This window comes from Parambassis ranga, chromosome 6 (assembly GCF_900634625.1).
Source record: "Parambassis ranga chromosome 6, fParRan2.1, whole genome shotgun sequence".
NCBI lineage: Eukaryota > Metazoa > Chordata > Actinopteri > Ambassidae > Parambassis > Parambassis ranga.
In genome coordinates, this window is record NC_041027.1 from 3,761,071 (window position 1) to 3,787,351 (window position 26,281).

General features: G+C 39.9%; 2 protein-coding genes across 2 annotated transcripts; one reads left to right on the forward strand and one right to left on the reverse strand.

Annotated features, from left to right (window-relative positions):
• Positions 1–656: 656 nt before the first annotated feature.
• elmo3 (engulfment and cell motility 3) lies at positions 657–18,676 on the forward strand. The gene is made up of 21 exons (XM_028407664.1): positions 657–910; positions 4,938–5,046; positions 6,439–6,479; positions 6,574–6,646; positions 7,723–7,773; positions 8,016–8,185; positions 8,668–8,767; positions 8,851–9,002; positions 9,255–9,333; positions 10,389–10,439; positions 10,552–10,674; positions 10,797–10,919; positions 11,012–11,116; positions 11,301–11,409; positions 11,515–11,651; positions 14,753–14,916; positions 15,660–15,772; positions 15,860–15,964; positions 16,148–16,227; positions 16,304–16,384; positions 16,471–18,676. The coding sequence occupies exons 2-21, from the start codon at positions 4,969–4,971 to the stop codon at positions 16,681–16,683; spliced, it is 2,148 nt and encodes a 715-aa protein (XP_028263465.1). The 5' UTR covers positions 657–910; positions 4,938–4,968; the 3' UTR covers positions 16,684–18,676.
• Positions 18,677–18,699: 23 nt separating this feature from the next.
• fbxl9 (F-box and leucine rich repeat protein) lies at positions 18,700–23,848 on the reverse strand. The gene is made up of 11 exons (XM_028407665.1): positions 23,571–23,848; positions 22,700–22,801; positions 22,448–22,582; positions 21,668–21,847; positions 20,992–21,297; positions 20,704–20,920; positions 20,263–20,420; positions 19,961–20,176; positions 19,454–19,666; positions 19,160–19,377; positions 18,700–19,081 (listed from the first exon to the last, which is right to left on the reverse strand). Exons 1-11 carry the CDS (start codon positions 23,631–23,633, stop codon positions 18,919–18,921), a joined length of 1,971 nt encoding a protein of 656 aa, XP_028263466.1. The 5' UTR covers positions 23,634–23,848; the 3' UTR covers positions 18,700–18,918.
• Positions 23,849–26,281: the final 2,433 nt, after the last annotated feature.

The window sequence follows — 26,281 nt, forward strand, 5'->3', positions numbered from 1 at the left end:
TGCATTATCCCTTAAATTCCACCAGTCAAGCATGGCCATCTGTATGGAGTATGGAGTATGGAGCTCCATATGGCCTCTTCAGATTATGATGAAAATAGACACGTCATGCACTTCCTGTTAACACTGTGGTCATCTTTCAATAAGAAAAAGGCATACATTAACCAGATTTGAAATGATTGAAATTATATGTTCAATGACTTCAATCTTACATTTGATTACAATTAGCCTGATAAGTGAAAGTGCTGTTGCAGTAGTGAAAATTCATGTATATAGTATGTAAAAACTCTTGGAAAAAGAGGGGACAGCAGGGGGCAGCTGTAACCAACTGTAACCGACCCGGAACTTTGGGCTACTTTATCTACAATTTCTGAGAAAAGTGTTGTGAGTCAGCATAAGCAGCAAGAGCATTTCCAGAATTTATATAATTGTTATTCCAAAGTAAAAGCGCTGCATGTTTCAAGACAATAAATCGAAGGAATGCACTGGGTAGTTTCACGGTCAAAGTGAATAGCAGTGTAATAAAACACCCTTAGATATCGTTTGTTTGTGGTTAATGTTTTTTAGAGGAGCCGTTTTCACTTTTGTAAAACCACACTGGAGATGAAGGTTTTTATTTTGAAAATCCTCACCGGAAACTGTTACCTAAATCTGTGAGTGTGACACAAACCCCTTGATTTATCGACTCCAGCCAACCCGGAACTTTTAAGTCATCTAATCATTCCTAAAAACTTGTTGTGAGGAGTTTTCACCTGCGTTTTTCACAGTCTGGATGTTTTTGTAAGAAAATAATCCTTCGCGGGTTGACTTCGTTCCTTCTGAAGGGAAGAAAAACAACAGTTGCAGATGTTTCTCGTTCTGACTGCGGCGGTTCCTGCAGGACAGTAGCCCTCGACTTGTCTTTTCGTACCAGGTAGGACGCAGTCAGGGAAAAGAGCCGTGCAGCTGACTCTCCTTTCTTTCTTTAATGGCTTTGTTTTGAAAGTTATCCCAAATATCTGGTTGTAGCCACACTACTTTATGTGTGTCTAACATTTATTAGCACTGACTAAACAAAGTTTTGGTAGTTTTTAGCAAACGTGCCTTTACTGAAGTACTATGTAGCTGCAACACATGTTGATTGTGTAAAACAGAAGTATATTTTAGAATAACAAATGGTAATACCAGTTTTAATTTACTTTTATTTTTCGCTACACATACAGAGAGAGAGAGAGAAGTCAAGTCAACTCTGTAGCAGAACTGCAGGGTTTCTGATGAAAAATGATTGTGTGTGCGCTACCGTGTCAGGTCAGGAATTCCAGGCAGCTGAGAGCTTCCCCCTTCACACACAGTGCAGAGAGGGGTCTGTCAGTCCAGGGGGTCTGAGACACACAGTGGGTGTGTGGGCTAACAAAAGGTCTGGTCGTGCTTGTGATTTTTTAAGCCTAATGAAGCAAACCGTTCACAGAAGAACACGGACAGGGACAGCTGCTGCTGAACATGGTGGTCTTTTAAATTGATATCATTTCATTTTCGAATGATACTGCTTTCATTGTAAGGTTGTGGTTTGATAGGGTTATTTTACCATAAAGGGAAACTACCTGTTCACTGTATGACATATTCATCCGTGCCTAAATAAGTTCTTCTGCATGCCAGTTGTAATAACTTCCCATATTGCATTAACAGATAAGCTATATATGTATTTATGTAACTGATAATATACTCTAAAGGTTTGTTTATTTGCACCAGTGCTGATTATTGCAGCAGTAATCACAGTACAGGGAACAGCTTTCTAAAGCTTCATGATGTGTTTTTGAAAGTTAACAGACTCATACTGAATGTGTAGTTTCAACCTCCACTTTCCTAATTCAGGTGACATCACAAACAGGCACAGACAGGCACAGACACAGACTGACACATTTTGGTGGTTAACCTCTCTGGAGACTATGAACACCTCCTCTCTCGCTCTCTCTCACGCTCTCTCTCTCTCTCTCTCTCTCTCTCTACTGCTGCTGAGTAGGTGAGAAAGCAGCTTTTTGTCAGGGCTAGTTTGATTTATTTTGAGAGTAGCTTTATTTCATATCTCCTTTTCTGTGGTCGTGAAGTTTTGATGAGTAAGAAATGAGCCTATGCTTAAAATACTATCCTAAGTTTATCCTTTGTCTTAGAGAATGTAGCAGTGTTGGTGTTCCATCCAGAGTTACACAAGCCCAGAACATGTATGGACAGGTCATAATGAAGGCTGACTAATAGTGCTCTACTGTTATCACAAGTAAATGCTCAGAAAGTCTGACTTAAATGAACTTGCTACTTGCTACTTGTTGAATAATTTCTATTTGTCTTATATAAAATCTAATTCATTATGTGGTAATAAAAGCATGTCAACTACGGATGGCCTCATCTCAAGATCAAATATGCAGTGATTTGTGTTTTCTCTTTTGAGAAGTGTATGATTTCACTTGGGATCTTTATTATAGTTCTATCACAATACAATTTGTTTGGGAGAAAGACAATTTTCTAGTATAGAGACCCAAACATAAATAGTTGAACAAATCAATGACCCGATCATGACACAGTCCAAGGCCATCTAGAGGCTGATATGTACCAACTGACACAGTCACCCACCCAATAGTTACTAAACTGTTTCTATAGATAATATAATATATAAGAAGAGTCATCCATTACCATCTGAAGTAGATATTGAGATATTTCCGCCAGCCCCAAAATGGTGAATTGATCCAACCAGACCAGTTGTAATTTTTTTTGTACACAGATTCATTTGGTATTTCGAACCAGAAATACTTCATTTATCCCAGGGGGGATTGCTTAAGTTGCCTTTAAGAAGATAGTGTTGTTTCTGTGTTGTTTCAAAATATATCCAGAGATTTTCCTTGAATAAGCTGACTCACAAGCTGCCCTCGAATAAACCTACATTCATGACTAAGGACTGTTCTTGTTGTTCATTCAAAGAAAGTTGATCTTAAGCACCAGCACCATTATAACCAAATGATATTAGCACCTGAGGTTCTCCCGTCTATTGTGTCCATATAAATTATACAAAAACACAAAGTTGATGTTTTTGTGTCTACTTGTTGATCCTAATTTTCAGCCTTTTCTGCTGTGGAAAGTTATCGTCCACACTTTCATTCCTGCTTTGAAGGCATTCTTTGTCAGGAAAGACGCTGCCTCAGGGTGAGGGAGGTGAGAAAGACGTGTGGCTGTTTTGACAGAAGCAGGAGTGTTGCTTTGAAAGCTGCTCTAAACTGAGAGAGCTTTTTTTAAAAAAAAAAAAAAACTGGAAGTGATAGTGTGTGAACTATCTAAGAGGGGGTCTGTGCTATTAATCACACCAAACCTAAGCAGACAACAAGCTCGACCTGTCTTCTCCTTTCATCATGAGCTTGTGAATATACAGAAGAATTTAGATCCAACTGTATTGTTTCCATGTGCTGAGAGCAAGAGCCAGAAAAGGACAAGGAAGGGGGGAAGGGTTCAGACAGAGCACAACAACAGCTTCTTCTGTATCCACTGGGAATGCTGACTGAATGCTGAGGAGGAAGTTTGTATGTGTGACCATCAGTGTTGGGGAGTAACGGATTACATGTACCAACGTCATTGTTATAAAAATACAAAATATGAGTAACTGTATTCTGTTACAGACTGTAACAGAATATAAAATGACCATCTCTTTTGTAAATTAGAATACAGTAATTAGAATACAGTTACATTGTTGAAATCGGTGGATTACGCAATGGCACTTTCACATGTGTATTCACTCTGGTGGATAAAACAAGTCACATAAAAATCATTGTCTTCATTGAAACAAAGATCTTGTTCACAGTGGATGTCTAACTTTCTCCTGATCGCTTGTCTCATTGTATGGTACATGTGTATGATGGTGAATAGTCATTGGAGTAAGACCTCTTACCGTCAATACCGTCAATACAAAATCTTTGGTCAAAGCTAATGTTTTGGGCCATGTCAGCAAACTAGACAGAAAGCTGCGTGCTGCAGGCCACAGAGAGGACAGTGCAGCTGGACTGATGGGGTTCAGAGTCTGAGGATGAGGATGAAGAGTGAAGGTGTCACGTTGGGCTCTTAAAATGCTTCTCAATCATAATGCTGGTACACTGTTAGCATCACTGAAACTGAATAGCTAACTACATAGTTCTGAAAAAAGAAGAACCAATCTTTTATGTACATATTTAAAAATTGTTTTATGTGGTAAAATGAAGTTTAGTTGCATTGTTTAAAAATACATTACTTTGACATCATTACATTCAGTTTCTGTTTCTCTGAATAGAATAACAATGAATGCAGTCAGCTGGAACAATCTTGACATTTTTTTATTGAATGTTGTATACTGTCCTTTGTAGTAAGCAGGGGGTGATTGCTGCACTCAGGTTTAGTGATGTAATGGAATACATTACAAATTACAAATTACAAATTTTAGGGCACGTAATCTGTATTCTGTAACTAAATACTTTTTACTTCCCAACACTGGTGACCAAGAAAGATCCATGGTTCCTGCACAGACAGTACATTGCCTATATAACGACTTCACCCAATACACCATACAGTTTACATAGTGAAAGAGGAACACAGCTGTTCTGCTGCTTCAAACTGAAAATGATTGTTGTATTTACATCCACGAGTCATTCATGAGATGACTAGGTTTGTCATTTTGACTCATCAGTGATGCTTCCACATTTCTGTTGTCAGAATTGATATATTTGATTTAATTTGATTATTTATTCCTCATCTCTAGCTAAGTCTAGGCACAAGTTGTTTTGTAAGTTTGTGATGTGTCTCTGGAAGTTTAAGTCAATTCTAGCCTCGATACAAAATTTTAATATGAGATTTGTAGTCCTCTCAGAGACCAGGTCACATCATTTTCATATCCCTGTGGCATTTTAATATATGTTCAGTGTGACATTTTTCTACTTTATTTCCATCAACAGGTAGACAGTCGTGGAGTCAAGAGAAGCCAACATGCCGCAGCAGAAGGATATAGTAAGGATTGCCATCCAGATGCCTGGGGCCTACCCCCAGCTTATACAATTGGACCAGGTAATGCAGACACACACACAAATGATGGAACAATTATTACACTGTGGTGACAGTGATAACGAGATGTTGCTGGTAGTTGGACTGATAGGTCTGCTTTTGATACTTTCTTTTTGCCCTTGCTGCCACAGAACTACAATTTATATTATGTTTTTTATTTTCTCTGTGTAAAGTTGTAAAAATTGGCTGATTAAGATTAAGATTAAGAAACCTTTATTAGTCCCACAATGGGGAAATTGCATTTTTGCAACGGCATACAGACAGCAAGGGATAAGTTAGGAAAAAGATATATACAATATAAAATAGGCTACCAATAAAAGATATATACATTATAAACAGTTTACATATTTAACAGTTATTGCACAGGTGAGTGGAGGTAGAAATGGTATATAAACTGTACATAGTGCAACTAAATAAATAACAGTAAAATAAAAGCACACTGTGGTGTGTAAGTAACAGTTTTACTGGGATGTAACCATCATGGGGAAATTAAATGAAATTATTGATAGATAAAAAACTGTATTTTAGTATTATAATGTTCAGTTAACTACTCTACTACTACTTTCTTGCTGAATATGTGTTTTGTGAACTTTTACAAAATGTGATTGGGGGAAGTTTTCCATGTTTCCCAGATACTTTGGGGAAGTTGCACTTCCTTGCATGAGACACTATATCGCACAGTGGTTTAAACTGTCTGCCAGACAGACAGCAGAGAGGTTTGAGTGTATCACAGTTACATTTCATACCTTGTGAAAGTCAGACCAGAGAGAATGGAATCAACAATTACAAAACCAGACAAAAAAATCAATTTTGAAGCTTGTTACATGATCCTGAAAGACTCACAGATTTAAATGAGAATTTAGAGGGCCATTCTATAAACAAGATACTTTTTTTAGATCACAAGTCCAGAAACATCCCTCAAAAACTTCCTATTGGTCCAAACATTTCTACCAAACACCTCTGATTGGCTGACCCCCATGGCTACCACTAATAACAGACCATCCACTGGGTCTACCACAGAACCTGAAGACATTTTGACTGGATGACCACATTGCTGACCATAATAGCAGGATAGCTGAGAGTCAGACATGGAAGTAGTCTGGCTTTTATTTACGTGCTTAGAGGAATATGGGCACAGAGGGTAACATTGTTCAGAAAGTGTTGGGGAGCTCTAGGATTTCCTCCTCTCTGCAAACAAGGTTTTCAGCCAGCACAAATAGCTGTGGTCCCACAATCCCATAACAGCATGTCATTACTGAACCATGAATTGAGCTGCCTGACAGAGGAAATACTTTGATAGTAAGAATTGCTGTTATGAGCCACACATATGCAGCAGGTGTGTGTTTCTATGTTGTATGATCTGTCTGATTTGATGCTGCTTTGTTGTGTTTGCAGAAAAAGCCTCTCTCTGCTGTAATAAAGGAGGTGTGTGATGGGTAAGTAGATGATGGTAGATTAGATTAATATTGCTGCATTACTCTATGTTATCACCTTTCAACTGTACATGTTACTGTGTGTTTGTGTACGTAGCTGGAATCTACCAGGTCCGGAGAACTATGCTCTGCAGTATGCGGATGGAGTACAGATGTACATCACTGAATCGGTCGGTCACATCGCTGCTTAAATATTTTTCCATACAGCTGAATCAATCTGATAAATGTCTGAGTTCATCTTGAAGACATTGAGCAACAGGCCTGAGTCACTCCTTCAGATGTTTCCATGATGAGATGAGAAGGGAGTAAATCTCTATTTCAGACTTAACAGCTCCAGTGAATCACTTGTGTTGTCAGCACTACTCGCTTTTGTGAGTTTCCCTAATGTCAAAAAATATATATAATTTCTTTAGATGAAGCCATATATGAAGCATAGTATGATGAATGCAATCAGTGAGCATGAGACAGACGCAAGACGCACAGGGGGAAAAGAAGCTGGAACTTCACTCAGCTTCTTTGAAAAAACTGGGCTATTGCAAAGGTTGCTGCTGGAAGCCATCCCCCTTCACTCAGCTAAAGACTGTAGAACTCAGCAGAGAAATGTAGAGAAGTTTCTAATAAATTGGTATGGTAGTGCTGATAGTTAGTGTGTGAAACAGGAGTGTTTTGCTTTTATCTTTTCTTTATAGATGTGTTAGGATGGTTTCCACACAAATTTTTCCATTGTAGAGGAGCAGGTTGAAGAGCTTGTGTAACATGTGGCGTGTTACTTCCTGTTTTTAACAGCAGTCTGATGTCAGACTCCTTGCAAGGAGAACCTGTGCAGGTTAATGGAGCAGAGACACAGTTGGAACAAAACTATTATCAGGGGATGTAGAGCTCCTGATGCTTCTGCAATGGAAAAGACAAAGCCTTATTCATTCTGATACTTATATGCCATTAGTTATTAAATATATATGTTCATAAGGAGAACTGCACACTCTACTCAGATTTTTTTATTCTTCTACTTTGCCACTATTAGTAGTGGTTAGTTATGGCCTTTTAATTTTTAAGATTCTTTATTTGCCAGAGTGTCAATGGGTTTATTAGTAGCTGTGCTATTAATATATTTGTGTACAGATTTCATACACGTATCTTCTCTGACATCTTTGTACTGTGTACAGTATGTACTGTACATGTGTGTCTTTCCTCTACCTCCATTTTTAATGAGGTTTCCTCTGTGTGTACGTCTGTTTGTGCGTTGTAGAATCGTCTGGACATTAAGAACGGCTGCATTCTGCGTCTGACCAAGGCACCGGTGAGTCTGCAACCAACAGGCTCCCAACCACTTTCTTCTTTCACCTCCCTCTTCTCACATTCTTTGGCCTTTCACTGCCTACTTTGCTGAAACTCTTACAGCAAAATTACAGAAGTGCCTGACAGAAGAGAAAATAGGTTAGCCTTGTTCTGTCCATGCTACTGTAAATAACAGCATTTTAAACAACTTTTTTCCATGTCCTTGTGTCTTTGTGTATGTTTCACTGATGCCTGTGAACTCAGGGCCGTTGTGCAGAGGACTTATACAAGGGTATCCAGAGCTCGGATTCAGGCGTGCGCTGCGATTCGCTGAAGGAGCTAGCAGGCGTTTCCACAGATGTTACCTTTGCTCAGGAGTTCATCAGCCGAGACGGACATCTTCTATTGGTCAAAATAGTAGAAGACTCTAATGAGTTAGTATTCCATCTTTTTTGTGTGTGTGCTTGCCTGTTTTTCTTGGATCAGCTTGGAATGCTGTTCCACAGAGAGATAGTACTGGTGATGAAGGGCTCCTGCACATGTAACAGCATATCCTGCTAAACTATGTGGTTAGATCCTCCTGAAACTGACTCATATGTGCTGAGTTTCTCGAGTTCAGCCATTTAACTATCAAAATGTTAATCTCACAGAGGACATTCCGGGTCAACTTTAAGTTTTTTTTAAAAAAAATTATAGTTTTTCAAATATTAAAGAATTTCAGTGTCATTTTTACATGGGAGTCTATCTTTGTTGAGCAATCCTTCACATCAGCATTCAAAGCAATTCAGCTGCAGCAATCAAACTTCAGTAACTATTCTTACTGTGAATACTTGAAACAATATGACACCTAGCTGAATGCTTCTTCTGTGTGATTATACTTGCTGTATAATACATGGTGTGTATCCTTGTCTTTCAGGAGTAATGCGATCATGACGTACACGCTGATGTGTTTCAGGGAACTGATGGATCATGGGATAGTTTCGTGGGAGAACATCTCTTCTGTTTTCATCAAAAAGGTTTTTTCTCCAGTGTTGCTGTATTCTCTTCTAAGGTCTCAGGTTGTTTATTCCTCTTCTCTTCATTCTTCTCTTTCTTTCAGATTGCCAGCTTTGTCAATGCCAAGCCAACGGATGCATCAATACAGCAGGTGTCCTTGGACATCTTGGAGAGCATGGTGCTAAGCAGCCACAGCCTTTTCCAGCAGGTCAAACAGGAAATTACCATGGAGAAGCTCATTGCTCACTTACAGGTGTAAGTAACCGACCAGCTCAAAGCCACAATATTTGTAATTCATGTTTACAAAACTCTGACAGACTGACACCTCTGCTGTAGGTAATAAGTGGCAGCATTGTCTCAGGACGTTATTAAATGTAAAAAATGTATGGCACCAAGACTCCACAGAGGCATAGTATGAAAATAAGTTTGCCAGTCTGTAGGACTACGTTTTACACAGCTGTAGACGATTAGATTGTGTCTCACACTTCCTTGTTACCTCTCTTTCAGGACAAATCAGCAGATACAGACCAAAGCCATGGCCCTTCTCATGGCCCTGCTACAGATAGCTGGAGAGTCAGACAGACAGGTGCTGCTTCAGTCTGTTCCTTACCTTCCTCATTTAAGTAACTATTAATATTCCAAGCATGCAGACCAGCAGGTATTCCGTTTGTTTCAGGTCCTGCCTAAACATCTGTTAGTTCCAGACTGTGGGGCCTGAGGCTACAAATGTGTTTTCACTATGAAAACTGATGTTTTTCATTTGTACTTCTGTCTGTGTCTTTCCCTGACTAAAAAAAAATCTTCTAACAAATACATGTATAATGCTGCTTCTACGTTCCATAAAATTCCAAAAGCTACTTCAAAACTTTTAGACTTTATTATTATTCCCTTGGGTGAAATTCACAGCATCATTACCATTCCACAGACATTGTCACGGATAACACACAAACACATGCATCACATATGACGTTGATGGGTTTGAACCAACTGTATTTGGGATTTGTTTACGTTCTTTTATATTCAAAAACATTTAAAACACGCTCAATGGATGTTTTTTTATTTAGACACCACTCCACAGAGTTATGTCACTTTCGCTATCTATGGAGAGCGGTCCAGTTTGTAAGGGGGGACTTATTGCAGAATAATCTGAATCACGTTTGATGATTGACTTTTAACTTGTGGACAAAAACATAAATATAAAATCTGGGGATAATGCATTTGCATTGGGGTGAGGGAATGGGTCCATCTCTCTCGTTCTGTCTGGTCATGTTAGCTTTTCCACAGACAGTCAAGTCTTTCTGCCCCTCTGTTCTGTTCCTGCTCCTCTCCCATTGTACAGAAAACACTTCCTTCATTCAGAACACCATCTCTTTTCTCTTAGGCTCTCTTTGTAATTCACACACTCACTCTTCACTTTTATATCAGGTCAACAAACCCACCCTTCTTATCAGCACATTTGTTGCAGTTGAGTCTGAAATACAAGCACCAACAAGTAAAGGTTTCGTCACAGTGGTCAAAGTCCCACACACTAATTCTTGCCCTGCCGACTAATTAAAAACTGGCACTTTGACGCCACCCAATGTTAGAAACGCATTATTGCACCCTAGTAACGGTTCTGTTGTTGTTCCCTCTATTTTTTAGGAGATGTTTGCATTCCTGAATAAGAAGAATCTCCGGCAGTACATTTATAAGGTAAATTATTCCCAGATTAACATTTGCATATTGTAATAATATGATAAAAGAAGACCTCATTTTGCTGGTGTAAAACATTCTGTACTATAAAAAATATATGTTTTTTTTGCAGAACATCATCCATAGTTCTGGTTCGGTGCAAGATGAGATGGCCCACTACCTCTACGTCTTACAGTCAGTTACCTTGAATCACCTGGAGCCTCGCATGAGGACACCTCTGGACTGTTACAGCCAGGTGAACGCTTTTATTTATTATTAATTATTTATTGTTTTAATAAATACACAACAGAGAAGTCCAAAAGCAAAAAAGTACAAATGTGTCTAACAGTTTAAAACATTACTACACTATCCCTGCAGGAACAAAGAGACACCCTTCATGGTTTGCGGCAGGCAGCGTTTGAGACAGAAAGTGAAAACAGCCTGAGCCACGAGAGACGACGCTCCCTCTGTGCCAAAGAGTTCAAGAAATTGGGCTTCTCTGTAAGTGTCTGTTGTCTGACTGAATGAAAACTCTTAATGAAAACATTGCTGTTGCTGTTCTTGATTTTTTTATTTTGTCTTGTTTTTTTCAGAACAACAGTAATCCCGGTCAGGATTTGGTGCGAACACCTCCCGGCCTTTTAGCATTGGACACTATGTATTATTTTGCCAGTCGCTATCCTGATGCCTACAGCAGGGTGAGCTCTTTATTTAGTTCATTCTTTGCATAGATATTTTCTTGACACACTCTTATAGTAAGTTATAGTTTGAAGTCTAATTGCTAAATGTGTGCAGGATAAATAAAATTGATGTGCAAGAAATCCACTGATTGACTACACTTGCATCTTGTCTTATTTTTCTTTTTCTTCCTCTGTCTCTTAGTTTGTCCTGGAGAACAGCAGCAGAGAGGACAAACATGAGTGTCCATTTGCCAGAAGCAGCATTCAGCTCACTCTTATCCTGTGTGAAATCCTTCGTATTGGAGAGCCGCGTAAGTCTGCCGCTACATTCGCTTTAACCTCATCTAGAGCTAAAACTCCTTTCTTTTATTTTGCTTTTGTCCCTGAAAATTGTCTCCCTTTTGCTCTGATAACAGCCTCCGAGACAGGATCCGACTACCACCCCATCTTCTTCAGTCAGGATCGGATGATGGATGAGCTTTTTTGTGTCTGCATTCAGTTGCTTAACAAGACCTGGAAAGAGATGAGAGCCACACAGGAGGACTTTGACAAGGTACAGTACCATGCAGTAACATAGCATGACATGATGAAGAATTTCCCCTGAAGCTTCCAACAGCAACTGTGTTTAAAGTGCTGTCTTACTTGGTCAGCAAGCTATTTGTGATCGATCGAGCTGAATGAAGGACCTCCCTCTGAGATCAACACTTCCTTAGCTTCTGCTAGGGTAAAAAATCTTTAATTGCCTGTGCAGAACTGACCTGTGTACTAAATTCCGCAACAGGATCTTTGCATTTCCCAAGGTGTACCTAGACTCATTTGTGGTACCCACAACCACAAACACACTTCCACATCATGATTTGTTGTTGAAACTGGTCACAGGCCTAAAACCACCCAGTTTGACTTAGTCTGTCTGGGGCTCAGGCAGTGTTTCCACACAGAGCTATGTTAATGAACTATAAAACAAAGAGAACTTGTACACAAATGCACCACAAAAAGTTGTTTAAAGCACTCTTTGTTGAAATATTTTTGTGAAACAGGTTTATTCTTCTACCCAACTAACCATGGCCAACCCCCACAGACACACAGTGACCTTACAACCACATTGTACTACACAGTAATTGTTAAAGAAAAGGTTTTCAGCAGAGCATTCTTGTCTGGGAGAAATATTGAGACTACAAGAGAGAGAGCTCTTGCTTTTGTAGAGATCCACATTTCAACACCATACTCAGCCGTCCAACATCTACAGAGCTCTCTCCTGATCGTCATAAAACTCAGTGACCTCCTGACCTTTCAGGAGCAGGCTGGTGCTCTGATCGCCAGGCCAGCAGACTGACCTTTTGTTTTTGCTCATGGCCTATTACCCAGGATGCTTTGGGGCAAGGACAAAGGGGCATTAGGTGGACAAAGAGAAGCGTGGTGAGTGGCAGAAACAGAGAGAGAAGGAAACGAGCAAAACAAAGCGCCCAGGGCATCAGCAGTAATTACACAACAACAGAGGGAACGTAAAACCTCTGGAAACAATAATAAAGGGAGAGAATGAGAGGGTTGGACTGGAGGAAACAAAACAAGAAAAGGAGAGTATCACACACACGCACAGACTCGGGCCGAATTAAGGTTTCAGTGTGTGGATAATGAATTCAAAGTATTTCTATAAGTGTGATACTACCGTACTAACACTCCCTGCAACCAATCACATGTGTGTAGGATCTATACACCTCTTGTGGTAACGGTCATCCTCCTCACACACTAGCATACATGCACATCCTGCTGGGATTTAGAGAACAGACAGCTGCAAGTCAAGGCTGCTATTGGCCAGTTCAGCTCATTGACAGAGGGGGCAGGACACGGAGAGGGGGTGTGCAATGTGCATGTGTGTAAGTATCAGGGTGTCTGTTTACAAAACAGCCAAAGGCCTGCACCTCTCTTGTCATGTAGGTGATCTCTGTGTCTCTCTCCTTCACTTTCACCACTTGTCACATTTGTCTGGTTTGGCAAGATGGAGGTAAGTTTATTTGTGGTACTGCTTCTTTGCTTTAAATAGCTTGTTTAAATGGAGATTAATATAAAGTGTATTTATATATTTCATATTTATCATATCAACAACATGAGAAACTGTTTGCTATGATAAGAAAGTGAGAGATAATATGACATAACTGTGAAGTGGTAATGTGAAGCTCGCATCATGAAAAGACTGCTGGACACTGAGTATATTTTGGCTCTGGGGAATCATAGTATGAAACTGTAGTCGCTTGTTTTGTGTCCCTGGAAGTTCACACAATATGGAATGACAGTTCTGATTTCAGTGCTTTTCCACTGCTGCCAGGCAGATTGGCTTGGCCATTCTCTGCAGTCATAAAAAGCTTGGTCACATTTAAAATCCTTGCCACATTCAAGGAATGTCTGAGTTAAGAAGGAGCCTTCAGATTTCCACAGTTTTGATGCAGGCCTATTGTTATTTGTATAAAATCACATAATCATCTAGGTACAGATTTACTGAGCAGCTTGTATTACAGTTCAGCCACTGATTGTTCACAATCAGTGAGATCGGGTGTGAACAGGAATGATCTGGGTCAGCAGAGTGTGTGTCAGAGAAGCAGGGCGAGTAGCAGTTGGATCAGTCTCTTTGCATTATAGATTTTTATATAGATTTTCCACTATTTACAACTGAGGGAGCCATAGATTTTACACACATGCAACTGTGCAGTTTGACAAACTGCCCTGAGCTCCTGTTTCAGGGTCAGCCCCTCCTGTCTGTCTTTGTGAGCTTCACTTTAACATGTCATGCAGAAAACACACACACACATGCAGATCCAACTGCCACAGCAGGCCAATCTGGAATCACTCAACAAACTGCTGTTTAATTAAATTTAAATAAGATTTGTAATCTTAAATTAATGTTCTGTTAAGAGGACCTATTCTCTTAACAGTAAGATAATTGCTCAGCTTGTCCATCATTGATTGCAATTCCAATTCTGCTGCATGGTTGGCATGAGTGAGTGGAGCAAATATCACAGATATTTAGCCAACATACTGATCATTGACTGGCTTGTGTCTAGTAAGGAGAGATATGGAGGTTATGCAGGCTATGTCAGTAGACAATGTGAACCAGGAGAAGGATGGCCTTTAAATATTATGCTGATAATAAAAGTAGGCAGGAGAATACATGTAAGCCAAGGGTAGGAAATGGAAACAAACACCATATTCTTTCATGTTAAAATGCCCTACTTTACAGTAGAAGTAAATATTTTTACAGCCTGCTAACAGATTTGAGTTCTGCAGCTCCCAACAACTGTACAGCAGCAGTATTTGTATATAACTCACCTGTTCACATTGTGTGAGGCTTAAAGTCGTACATAACTAATGCCAGCAGCAACTTTAATGACAGTTGGATGATACAAATTTCAACAAATAGGCCTCAAAGCAAAAAGACCACCTCATGGTTCACACAAACTCACCTAGTTTGTTCACAGATTCAGACACAGCCAAAATGGCAGTGGCCATCATGCTGAAAAATGCTCAGCATACATAACTGTTGTCACTGACAACCTGATTGGTTGTCTGTAATATTTTTAATTTATATTTACAAAATGAATTATCTGCTGTTCCTCATGGTTGGCGCAGTATGTAACCTTGTCTCCATGTCTCCATCCCCAGGTGATGCAGGTGGTAAGGGAGCAGATAACCAGGACATTGTCTAGTAAGCCGACCTCCCTGGAGCTCTTTAAGAACAAAGTAAATGCGCTCAACTACAGTGAGATCCTCAAACTGCGACAGACAGAAAGGCTGCACCAGGAAGAGACACTCGCTCCACCTGTACTGTGAGTAAACCTGTTCATGTCAAATGTAACTAAAGACAACAAAATGAAACAACTTGAATTTTTTTTGAGTTTTGGTTTTGCTGATCCATTGTCCTTTGTTTGTTAGATTCACAGTTTGGAAAATAAATTATGTAGAGTAGAGTTTTTGTTTGAGTCGATCATCTGTAACATTAAACTAATCAGCTGTGCTGTAGATAATACCAGATAGTTTCTACCCCTATAGAACCAACTGACTGGCCAGCAGTCACATTGCTGTTTATTGTGTTCCTGTTTGTCACTAAACACTTAAGGCTGTTACATTCTCCACAAGAACAGAGAAACTTATAATGGCTCTCAACAGTCCAAAAAGAAAATGACATCACTTTCTTCACCGAGCACTGGTTTTGGAGGTCTTACAGCTTTGTTCTGGACACATCATCTGAGCAGAACTTTTTTTCTTAGCAATGTCCTTCAAAACCTGTGGGCATTTATCTGTGTGCACGACGTGTAATGCAGTGGGAGGGCCGTATGAGGAGTTCTGCACACATGTTTCTCGTGAAAGATAAAAAAGTACCGGCCAAAAATGTATCTGTTCTTGTGGAGCATGTAACAAGCTTCAGTGTAACAGTGTTCTGCTGCCACAGTATAATGCCATCCATGCATTTTAGTACTGCCTGGGCTATACACTTTGATTTCAATTTTTTTGTTTTTGTTTTTCCTGTGATAAAAAATGTAGTTGTGTGTATGTTCCTCTTCTTCAACAGTGAGCTCAAAGAGCGCCTGAAGCCAGAGCTGCTGGAGTTGATCCGCCAACAGAGACTTAACAGGCTGTGTCAGGGAACGATGTTTAGAAAGGTCAGCAGCCGACGCAGGCAAGGTGAGACCCACACACAAACACATGATCAGTCGCACACTCCAGCACACTTGTCAGGCTGAAATCTGGGGTTGTTTTGTCTTTCCTCAGATAAACTCTGGTACTGTCGCTTATCACCCAATCACAAAATGCTTCATTACGGTGATGTGGAGGAAGATACAGAGAACCCACCAATAGAAACACTGCAGGAGAAGAGTAAGTTAAGAAAAAAGTGGAGCAAAATGAATGTATTTGACCTTAAATGCAGCTTCTATTGTCGAAATAATAACCAGAAATATATCCATAAACATCTAACCAAAAAAGGCTTCCACATAGTATTTCTTGATGGAGCTTATACTTGTTTGACTTATGCTAACCTGTTTCTGTTTCCTCCTTCAGTTCCAGTAGCAGATATCAAGGGTTTGCTGACAGGAAAAGATTGTCCTCACATGAAGGAAAACAAAGGCAAACAGAACAAGGTCAGATACTTTCCTTATCTCTATCAGGGTTGCCTCCGGTAACAAACAGAAGTTTCACTGTCTTTTCCTGCTGTAGGAGGTTTTGGATGTGGCTTTTAGTATCACATATGACGTAGAGGAGTACAGCTTGAACTTCGTCGCGCCCTCCAGAACTGATGTGAGCCTTCTCCATACTTCCTGAAATTTTCTGTGTACTATGTACAGATTAGAGATAAGATACTAACCTGCCTTTCACTATCTCAGTTCTGCCTGTGGACAGATGGGCTTAGTGTACTCCTGGGCCGGGAGATGAGCAGTGAATCCATGCGCAGCGAGCTGGAGATCCTCCTGTCTATGGAGATTAAACTCCGCCTCCTGGACCTCGAAAATGTTCCTATACCAGACAGTGCCCCAGTCGTCCCTAAACCTCCAAGCAATTATAACTTCTGCTATGACTTCAGCCAGACTGAGCATTAGTGTGTAAACAAGCTGGAGCATAAGGTGTGTGAATGTGTAAATATATGTGTGTGTGTGTGTGTGTATGAAGTATGAACTGTGTATGTGACCTGTGCATTCTTGCACTTATTTTCTTTTATACAAATTTATAACTTTGACATTCAATTTTTTTTCTTGGACATTCAAATGCAACAAGATAAAATGTGTGGAAAGTAACTTAAAGTATGGTAGTGGTTGTGGGTGGTTGTCTGAACTAAAGCTGCAGGTTGTCACTGTGATAACCTGTTACTGTAGCTCACTTTAAACACTTGGAAACCTACCCACAGCTCCAAATACAGGTACTCAGTATCTTATTTTCCTTATGCAACACAACCACTCAAGTAACGGTACTTTAAAAGTGTTTTTATAATCTTTTTATATTTCTAAATGTCTAAAACTATGAATAATACAATGACTATTCCTGTGTGCAAGGCTGGTCGAAACTATGCTATGCCTGTGTCTACGTTCAGCTCTTTCTTTTGTTGCTTTTACATTGTAATGGGCATTAACTAGAACACAGTGCTGACAAATTGGTACATTAATTACACAGGAAAAATGCAGCATGCTTTAAATGTTTAATATTATTTTTTGTTGAATATGGCTATATGCTATAAAATATACAAATTTCATTGTTAGCAGTTTTTTATGTGAAAAACTCCACAGTCATCCCTATAAACCTGAATGATACTGTATGCAGTTGATGCTCTTGCTGCTCAAATCCTGTTTAAACTCTAAAACTAAAGCTTTATATTCTTGGCAGTCAACGCATTTAATAATAAGAGACAAAAGACACAGATCTGTAGTGATATCAAAGAGTGTGTTTTTGCCTGTTTCATTGGGGCACTGTGTTATTTCTTTCTACACAATAACCACGGTCCTCTGCAGTGCATCCCAGTGATGATTTTCACTTTGAATTATGTGCTTTGCGTGACTTCACACAAATAAACAGTTTGACTGTACTGCAAAAACAAGCGTGTTTTGCTGTGATAGTACTGTAGCCACACAGTGGTTTATTTGTTAAAGCGACATTGTTACGACTGTTATCCCTGTCATAGTAAACCGTACAGTATTACAACAGTACATATAGTATAAACAAATAATATTTCTTTTATAGGACCATGCTTGGCCCAGAAAACATTTGGAACAGGCCTTCCAAATATAGTATTGAACAGTATACAACCGCCATTAGTGGGATGCTCCCTTTCCATTTGATTTTGTTCATTTTTCTATTTTAGAAAGCATAACATACAGACAATGCTGGCAGTTTTTAAATAAAATAAAATATAAAACCAGATAATGTGTCCCTAAAAGACCAGTGTGTAGGATCTACTGCCATCTAGTGGTGAGGCTGCAACCTAAACACTAGTGCATGGGAGAACTGTTGCTGGCTGTAAAGTGCCAGGCACCTCTTTCAAAATGATTACTAGTCACGGGATAATATATAAATTAAAACCTAATTATGTATACTGTTTTTTCTAAATCCTAACACACTGGTCACATGAATGCAGCCCACTGCGGCAGGTAAACAACTGACATCCTCCAACATGAAAGTAATACTGGAGTTTCCAGAAGAGTCAGCCAATCTCCTGAGAAAGAACATACAGAATATTTTTCTTTCCATTGCTTTTGAATACTACCCTTTGACTTTATCATTTTGAAAAGTCTTTTGGACCTATGTTTCACTTTTACATCAGTAGCACAGAACAGGCATATACTTTGTATTTAACTTAACAATGAAGATGCATAAACTTATATAGAACATGGTTATATTAATTTAACAAATAATACATGGTGCAGATTCAGTCCCTTGAATAAAAGCCCCCTTACATTATTAAAACATAATAAGCAAGCCCCACACTGTAATGACATTCTGAAGATTGAATTCATAGTTTCTCTTCTTAAAATGGCACCTGTGTCATTCTGTGCTCCTGTGCCTTCAACAGAGATGTACCAAATAAACTGAATTTAAACATTACATCCATAGTTCTTGTACCTGCCAAACACACACACAATTTCTTTTGGAGAAGTATAGAAAAAAACAAACAAACAAATGAGTACAAGGTGGTCCCAGTCTTAGAGTGGCTCCTGTTGTTAGCAGAGCACAGAAAGAATTTCTTTCTATTCTAGTGCAAAATACTGAATTAAGCAAAAACTCCCAGAGCAGGCTCTGCTTGGTAGATTTTGATTTTGAAATGGTCCACCAGTCACCCAGGACATTCAGAGTGTAAGATCTGTCCCACCTATGAATCCGTAGTGGATGTTTTCCAAGAACGGCATCTGTGATTGGAAAAGGTCCACTGTTGTGGCAGAGATGTTATTACACCTTGAGATGTGAAGTGTTCTCAGACGCTTACAGTGCTGCACCAAGAGGTTTAAGGACCTGCAAGATTGAAAGAACTAGAGTTTAGGAAGTCATATCCAGCTATGCATATAGTACAGGTTTGTCTGTGTTACTCACCTGTCTGTTATGTTATCACAGCAGGAGAGGTAGAGATGCTGCAGTCTGTGGAGATACGGTACAGCCTGTGCCACTCCACGGTCAGTGATACCTGGGCACTGGCTGAGCGACAGACTAGTGAGGCTGCGGCAATGCCAGGCTACCGACGCCAAGCTGGCGTCAGTAATTTTTGGCAGCATGGAGAGAGACAGGTGCTGCAGGTCCTGGAATTGCACCACCTGCATAAGAGGAGTGAAATAACTTTAAATATCCTGCACTCCTAACAGAAATAAGCACCTCTTCTTGGTCTCCCACCTGTGTGATGCTGCTGTCAGTGAGTTTGGTGCAGCCAGAAAGGTCCAGCTCCTGCAGCCTGGTGAGAGCTAAAAGTGAAGCTCCGACCTGTTGCCTGAACTGCTGCAGGTCATTCTGTGTCACCAGTTTGGGTTGCTCTTCAAACGGTAATTTAGGAGGCTTGAAGAAGCCCATGTTGCCAAAAGTCCGGGTGAACCTGGGACCCTTGTCACCCTATGAAGAATTGTAAAAAAAATAATGACATTGACAACCTCTACGTAAATGCATGCAAAACATGCCACACTAATTTAAAACAACATAAGGTGGCAGTGTTTCTTAACTGCTTGAGAAGCATGTCCAAATGCACAACAATCCTTTCTCCACTACCTCTTACCCAAGATATAAATAAGAAGCTCAGAAGTCATGACATAATTTGGGTAATTGTGTGTATGTGTAGGAGACGACACTGTAGAAAGTAACCGATCTATCAAACACCCCTAGTGAAATACGAACAGCTGTGCTTCTCACCATCTCCTCCTCTGTCTCACAATCAGTCGTTTGCACCATCCCCAGCAGACCCCAGTCTGTCACTTCTTTACACCAGCCCAGCCGCAGAACTTCCAGCTTGTGCAGGTAGGTGGAGATCGCACTCACTGACAGGTCGGTCACATTGATGCAAGATGTCAGGTCCAACTCACGGAGCGTATCCCCAAGCAGCTGCGTGAGAGAGAACACTGCAAGATCCTATGGAGAGAGAGCAGAGACATTTTTTTCCCTGTCTATTTTTACACACAAATACAATACAGGCATTGATGTGGACAGACACCTACTTTGATGTAAGTGCAGCTCTTGAGGTTAAGTCTCTCCAGCTGTGCCCTGGAAGCTTTTGATTCATTTAAGCCTTTCACCATCTCTGTTCCACTGATGTGCAGACACTCCGAGAGATCCAGATTCCTCAGGTGTGACAGTGACAGGAGGTCAGCGAGGCCTGTGGATGACATGCACCATTCAATTTTGATTGGATGTCATGATAATTATCATACATCAAATGGGAAAGTACTATATAATATAGCTACATAAATAAACAGTGTAATACTAACAGATTTTCTTCTATCCATAGCGTAACAAGCTGTAAACAAAATATGAACCTGTCATCATGATCAAGAGAAAGATACTTTACTTCTACTCTGTTGCCAGCTGTCTGCAGCTAGCAAGGTATTGTACTTGGTCAAATCACAAATTCCTATGACTACTACTATGACTACAGGTACCTTTTTCAACAATCCTCCAGTTGCGGGACAAGGAGAGGTATGTCAGTGACTTCAGACCTCGTGCTATGGCCTCCACAGACCGGCTGGTCAGCTCAGTGCAGCCACTAATGTCCAGTTTCTCAAGGCTCGGCTGGTGCTTTACCAGACCCTCCACTGAGTAGTCAGTCAGTTCCTTACAACCTTGCAGAAACAATTCCTTTAAGACCAAATCCTGAACCTGAAAGAGAAAACATTAAAATTAAATGTTTCATCCTGTAATATCGACCAGTATTGTTTTTAGTTCCTGACCTGTGCAATAGTTCGCAGTGACTCAGGAGTAATGGAGGTTCTGCTGAGGTCCAGAGCAATGAGGGTGGATTTCTGTTCTGTTAACAACCTCTTCAAGTTCCTCAGTGAGAGCAATGCTGAGGAATTTGCAACGGTTCCGACCGGGCAACCTCGATACGGGTCAAACTCAAAGGCGATATGGCAGCCAGCCAGCGATAGTCTGCGGAGACGCGGTGTGCATCCAGTGAGCCGACTGAAGGAGAGGTCGGAGAGGTAGCGCAGGTCTGACAGATCCAGCTCCTCCAAACCACACAGAGCTGATCGAACCTGATACAAGGAGAGCAATTCTGATCTGAAACTGAACCATCACTACAAGAGAAAATCACGTACAAACAATACAGCCAATATCAGCAGTATAAACAGTAACTGCAATCCTCAAGCAAATTACCAATTAAATCACAAATGTGACAATAATTTGTAGTTTGATGCCTTAATGGCCTGACTATAAGATCAGTGAAAAATGTAGTTTGAGCTAAAACAGTAAGATTTGCCAGTTTCTTTTATAGTTGATAAGCTTTCTTTAGGTAATAGCAGCTAAAGTGCTAACAAGTCAGCATAAATGCTTTGTCCAGATAACATATTCTATTAGTGTTGTTTGACCTTTATCCACCATCCCTTAATACATTTTACATCGTACCTGCTGTCTGTGCTCCTCCCTAGAGAGGAAAGCTCCAGACATGAAGAGGCTGTCCAGCCCTCTGAGATCCAGCCTCCGAAGGGAAGTTAGGCGCGGGAGGAGGGTGAGCAGAGAGGCCTCTGTTATACTGCTACCAGGCAGGGCTAAGCTCTCCAGTTTAGATCCCAGACACAGGCCCACCTGAAAAAAAATTTAGTCAACCTGCTTTCCCATGCACTAGAATATGACATATGGTTGCTGGTTGTGACAGCTATATCAAATCAACATGCTAATTCAACATGGAGACGGTTGAGGTTGAACTGGGTAATGCACAATATAAAGTACAGGAAAATCAGTGTTTGTGTTTGCAAACACAGAGGGAAACATTCTGATAAGGGTCAATAAAGATATATTATTTTTTTACTGCCACTGCTCTGGACATTGAACCGTGGCGTGCCACGTCCTGGTCAGTGTGATAGGAAATAAAAATGATCAAGCTATATCCATTAGAAAAATGTTTGCTTTTTGGGTGGTGGCGTTGTGTGTTTGTAAACCAGGTATGATGTTTTTAACTTTAGTTTGCCTAAAGGTTGGGTTTTATGAGCCCTGGAGGCATAGGAATAATCTTAACCAACTAGGAAGCTGGTGATAGTTTCTCGATAAGATATATTAAACATACTTGTGTGTGTGTATATGCAGTCAGTTTTAGTATTCAAAAACTATTACAATTCTGTTCTAAAGACCTTTAGCTATGGAAAAATATTCTAATGTGTCAGTGTTTAATCTTTCAGCATACTGCACCTCCAGAAGCAGTGATCTAGAAATGCTGAAGCCATCCAGCTGGCTGATTATCAAGCTGCATCGTCTGTTTTTGCTCAGACCCCTGACCAGCTCCAGGGATGAGGCGGAAGCCGGGAAGCAGAAGGTGATGTTTTTCTGCACATAGACAAAAAGCTAATGAGGTTGCCCTGTAGCACACACACTTACTCAATCTTTCAGTCAACACTTCATTTACTATGCAAATTTAGGTGCCTTTGCCTCGAAGATTTTTACCTGAAAACGCAGGTCCTGGCTGGCATTGTACCAACTGCGGCAGACCAGCGAGGCTTCTTTCCTGTCTGAAGCATGGAGAAAACTCAGGATGTAAACTATGATCTAAAGCAAGAGACAGAAACACAGGATTAAAATACATTAAAGATCACAGAAGATATAAATTCAACAGAGGAAGGTCCTGCAAATTTGTGGCTCGTCAAAACCACAAAAACAAGACCCACCAACAACAAGAAAAAGGACAGTAACCAGCTGAGGAAGAATATTATCATCCCATATGTGTCAGGAGTATAAGAGTAACAACACTGAGACAGAAACTGGTCCACCCCAAGGACAAAGCTCTCAGGGACAAACACAGCATTGTGATATATGCAGTCCAGTGCAGTGAGGAATGCTCTGATCTGTACATTGGAGAAAATAAAACAACCACTCCACAGAAGAATGGCTCAGCACAGGAGAGCCACCTCCTCAGGACAAGACTCAGCTGTTCACCTCCACCTCAAAGAGAACGGACACTCCTTTGAGGACAACAATGTTCACATTTTAGACAGGGAGGAAAGATGTTTTGAAAGAGGAGCCAAGGAAGCCATCTATGTTAAGCTGGAAAAACCTTCCCTTAACAGAGGTGGTGGCCTCAGACATCATCTTTCTACCACATACAATGCAGCTTCCATCCTGCTTGGATGAGCAGGGAAGCGTCTTCAAGAACACTCCACTAGTCCAGATGCGTTACGCGTTGCTTCAACCTTCTGAATGAAAATGACCTGGATGACTGGGAATCTTCATCGACTTTGAGTTGACTGTTACTACAAGCTGCACCTGTGTGTTTCTGGATGCAGGAAATAAACAAAATACAATAAATACAACAGGTCACCTCTACGGGTAGCTCAGGTGTTTCTATAAAGTCTTCTCCATCGCTCTCTTCCATGACTTCCATCGGCTAGCTTCAAACCGGTTAGCTGCACAAATTGAAATCGACTGTAGCGAACTAACATGAGGTTTTAAGCTAACGTCCGCTAAGTGGAGAGTAACAACGAACTGATCTTATTCTCACGTGTTTACGTGTCAATAAAATCTCATATTTCCGAGCATGTCCTTACAAACTGGTAAAGCCGCAAACCCCGGTCGCACTTCATTTGTATCAGCTGACCGCAGAGGAGACGCGATTGACGTCAGAGGGCGGTGCATTGTGGGAAGTGGTTAAGTTTCAGAGTGGCCCACAGTTTCGTTTTGTCACATACAGCAGTTTATGACACAGAAGCTTTTTCACCTCTTTAAAATCGCTGGCTGAAAGAAAGAGGTCTATAATCCAACTAACACACAAACATGCACCATTTTATTTGTATTTTTTTACTAGTGTATTACATCTATTATTATTTATTTTTCTCTATTATCTCTCTTTTATATTAAGTTTTTGTACACTGAGTGCCTGAGAGAAATGACAATTTGTTTCTGTGTGTATGTCAATGTTGTCAAGTCATGGTGGTCCATTAATTCATCAAACTAAGAATTTGATTGCTATAGGCAACCAATCAAATGAAAATATAATAATTATATTTTTGCAAAGAGTCAGCAAATTATCACAAATGTGTGTGTGTGTTTTTTTTGTTTTTTTGTTTTTTTGTTTTTTTTTTTGGGGGGGGGGGGGGTTGGGGGTAAATGCAGTGTGTGGCAAACATAATAATGGAGGCAAATTTGTAGATTTTCAAGTAAAGTATAAGTGCTGAAAAGGTGCTACAAAAATGACAGCTACACAAGTTCTGTACTCTTACTGAAAAACCACTGACCAGGAAAGATGTGGGGTACTTCCGTTGAAGGAAGCTGTCTTAAAGTAAAGCTTCTTGTTTTGTTTTTTTTTTTTTTATTAAACAGAATTTTAAATTAAGACTCAAGTGAGTAAACTGCCTGAACTATTTTATTTTCTGCTGTCTACATTATGCAGATATTAAGGCACCACTGAGTGCATTAATATTATGAGATTTTAAGCTTGTTATGTTATATTTTGTAAAAGGAGGTCGAAGGTTCCCTGTGTGCACCTTGCACTTGGTATTGATTACTTTTCACCAGTTTAATGAAAATGAATGTTAAAGCTTGAGTTCAGAGTGGAATGACCCAAATGCAGGCTTACAAAGAAAACCTAGGAGTCCAAACAAAAGTGAGCTTTATTGATAATAGGCAACACCCTGAAAAAAAGTTTGTCTCCATCTAGTGGTGCCTTCATTGAATTGATTCTCTGTAAAAAAGAGACTTGCCTCATTTGTTTGTTCTGTAATTTGTTGATTGGCACATTTTGACTCTACACTCACACATGGAGTGAATAGTGTTTTTGTATTGTATTGTATTGTATTGTATTGTCATCACTTGCCTTCATGCCAACAAATCAATGAAGAACAAAGCTTGAAGCCTGAAGTAAAATTGATTCTACACAGTATATGTAAGAGAATTCCAAACACTGTATAACAGAAACCATAGCAAAATGGGATGGTGTAATACTATAACAAGACCTCCTGTTATGACCAATAAAAGGCCATTAGACCGAATCCTGCTGTCTGGCCATGAAATCATGTGGTTGAGAAATAAAATGTATTGGTACTTATAACATTTTGTGAGGTTGGTTTGGTTAGCTCTCACTGGTCTGCTTAACTTTATTTTTTTTAGTCTCCAATTCCTTATTTCAGCATTGTTTGAGGGGGGAAAAATCCCAGTACTCTCATCACACACTGCTCCTCCCCCAATTTGATTATTGGACAGTATCTCAGACACATTTAAAAAGTTAACCATCTCTGTAACGTGATCATGTGTCTCTGAGTTACAGTTTGACATCATTAACAACAGGTTAAAAGTTGAGGCAGCCAACAAGAAAGACAAAAAAGAAGCCTTTTGTATGTCTTTACTAAATTGGATTCGATGCACACATTCCTGAAGATACGATGAGGACAGTCAGGGGTTTGGATCAAAAAGCAAGAATGAGCAAAAGAATACTGGTTCCAATTTCAAGCCTTCTCTACCTGACATGTGATTGATTATTATACTGCATGCAGTCACATGCACACCGAGCGGAGCTTATGATGTGTCTGTGCTGCTGCTGCTCTCTGTGGTTTGCAGTTTTCACGTGAGCTCAATTTACCTCAACAATTCTACTCGGTGGATTTTAAAAGAGACGATGTCAGAGTACATGTCCATATTCCTTACTTTGCTTAATGTAAGGAGGCAATACATATTTTGAATTACTTTAACATGATGATGATGATGATGATGATGATTTACAATGTTGTGGATGGCTGCTACCTTGGCCAGATCTCTCTTGTAAAATGGAACCACTGTGTTAAATAAACTAAAAATACAATACTAAAAATGTGTTTTGGGATCTGGGTTCTGGATTGTGACTTCGGAATAAGTAGAAACACCTATCAATAATAGTGTGAGAATGAACTTCTGCTGCATTCTAAATTAAGCAGATGAGATGAGTTTAATTTTTTAATTTAAACTAATAATGTAATTTAATCTAATACCATTTTAGGGGAAACAGAACTTTACTGTATACCAGGAAATTAAGTTAACATTTACCAGTAATCCATCAATAAC

Bases quoted from the DNA above. Each gene is read 5' to 3' on its own strand.
- elmo3 (XM_028407664.1), top strand. From the start codon at position 4,969: ATGCCGCAGCAGAAGGATATAGTAAGGATTGCCATCCAGATGCCTGGG. The intron at 8,186-8,667 runs GTTAGTATTCCA...CTTGTCTTTCAG, and splicing joins ATAGTAGAAGACTCTAATGA to GAGTAATGCGATCATGACGT. The intron at 15,773-15,859 runs GTGAGACCCACA...GTCTTTCCTCAG, and splicing joins CAGCAGCCGACGCAGGCAAG to ATAAACTCTGGTACTGTCGC.
- fbxl9 (XM_028407665.1), bottom strand. From the start codon at position 23,633: ATGGAAGTCATGGAAGAGAGCGATGGAGAAGACTTTATAGAAACACCT. The intron at 20,421-20,703 runs GTACCTGTAGTC...TGTCATCCACAG, and splicing joins CTGGAGGATTGTTGAAAAAG to GCCTCGCTGACCTCCTGTCA. The intron at 19,082-19,159 runs GTGAGTAACACA...TCAATCTTGCAG, and splicing joins TGTGATAACATAACAGACAG to GTCCTTAAACCTCTTGGTGC.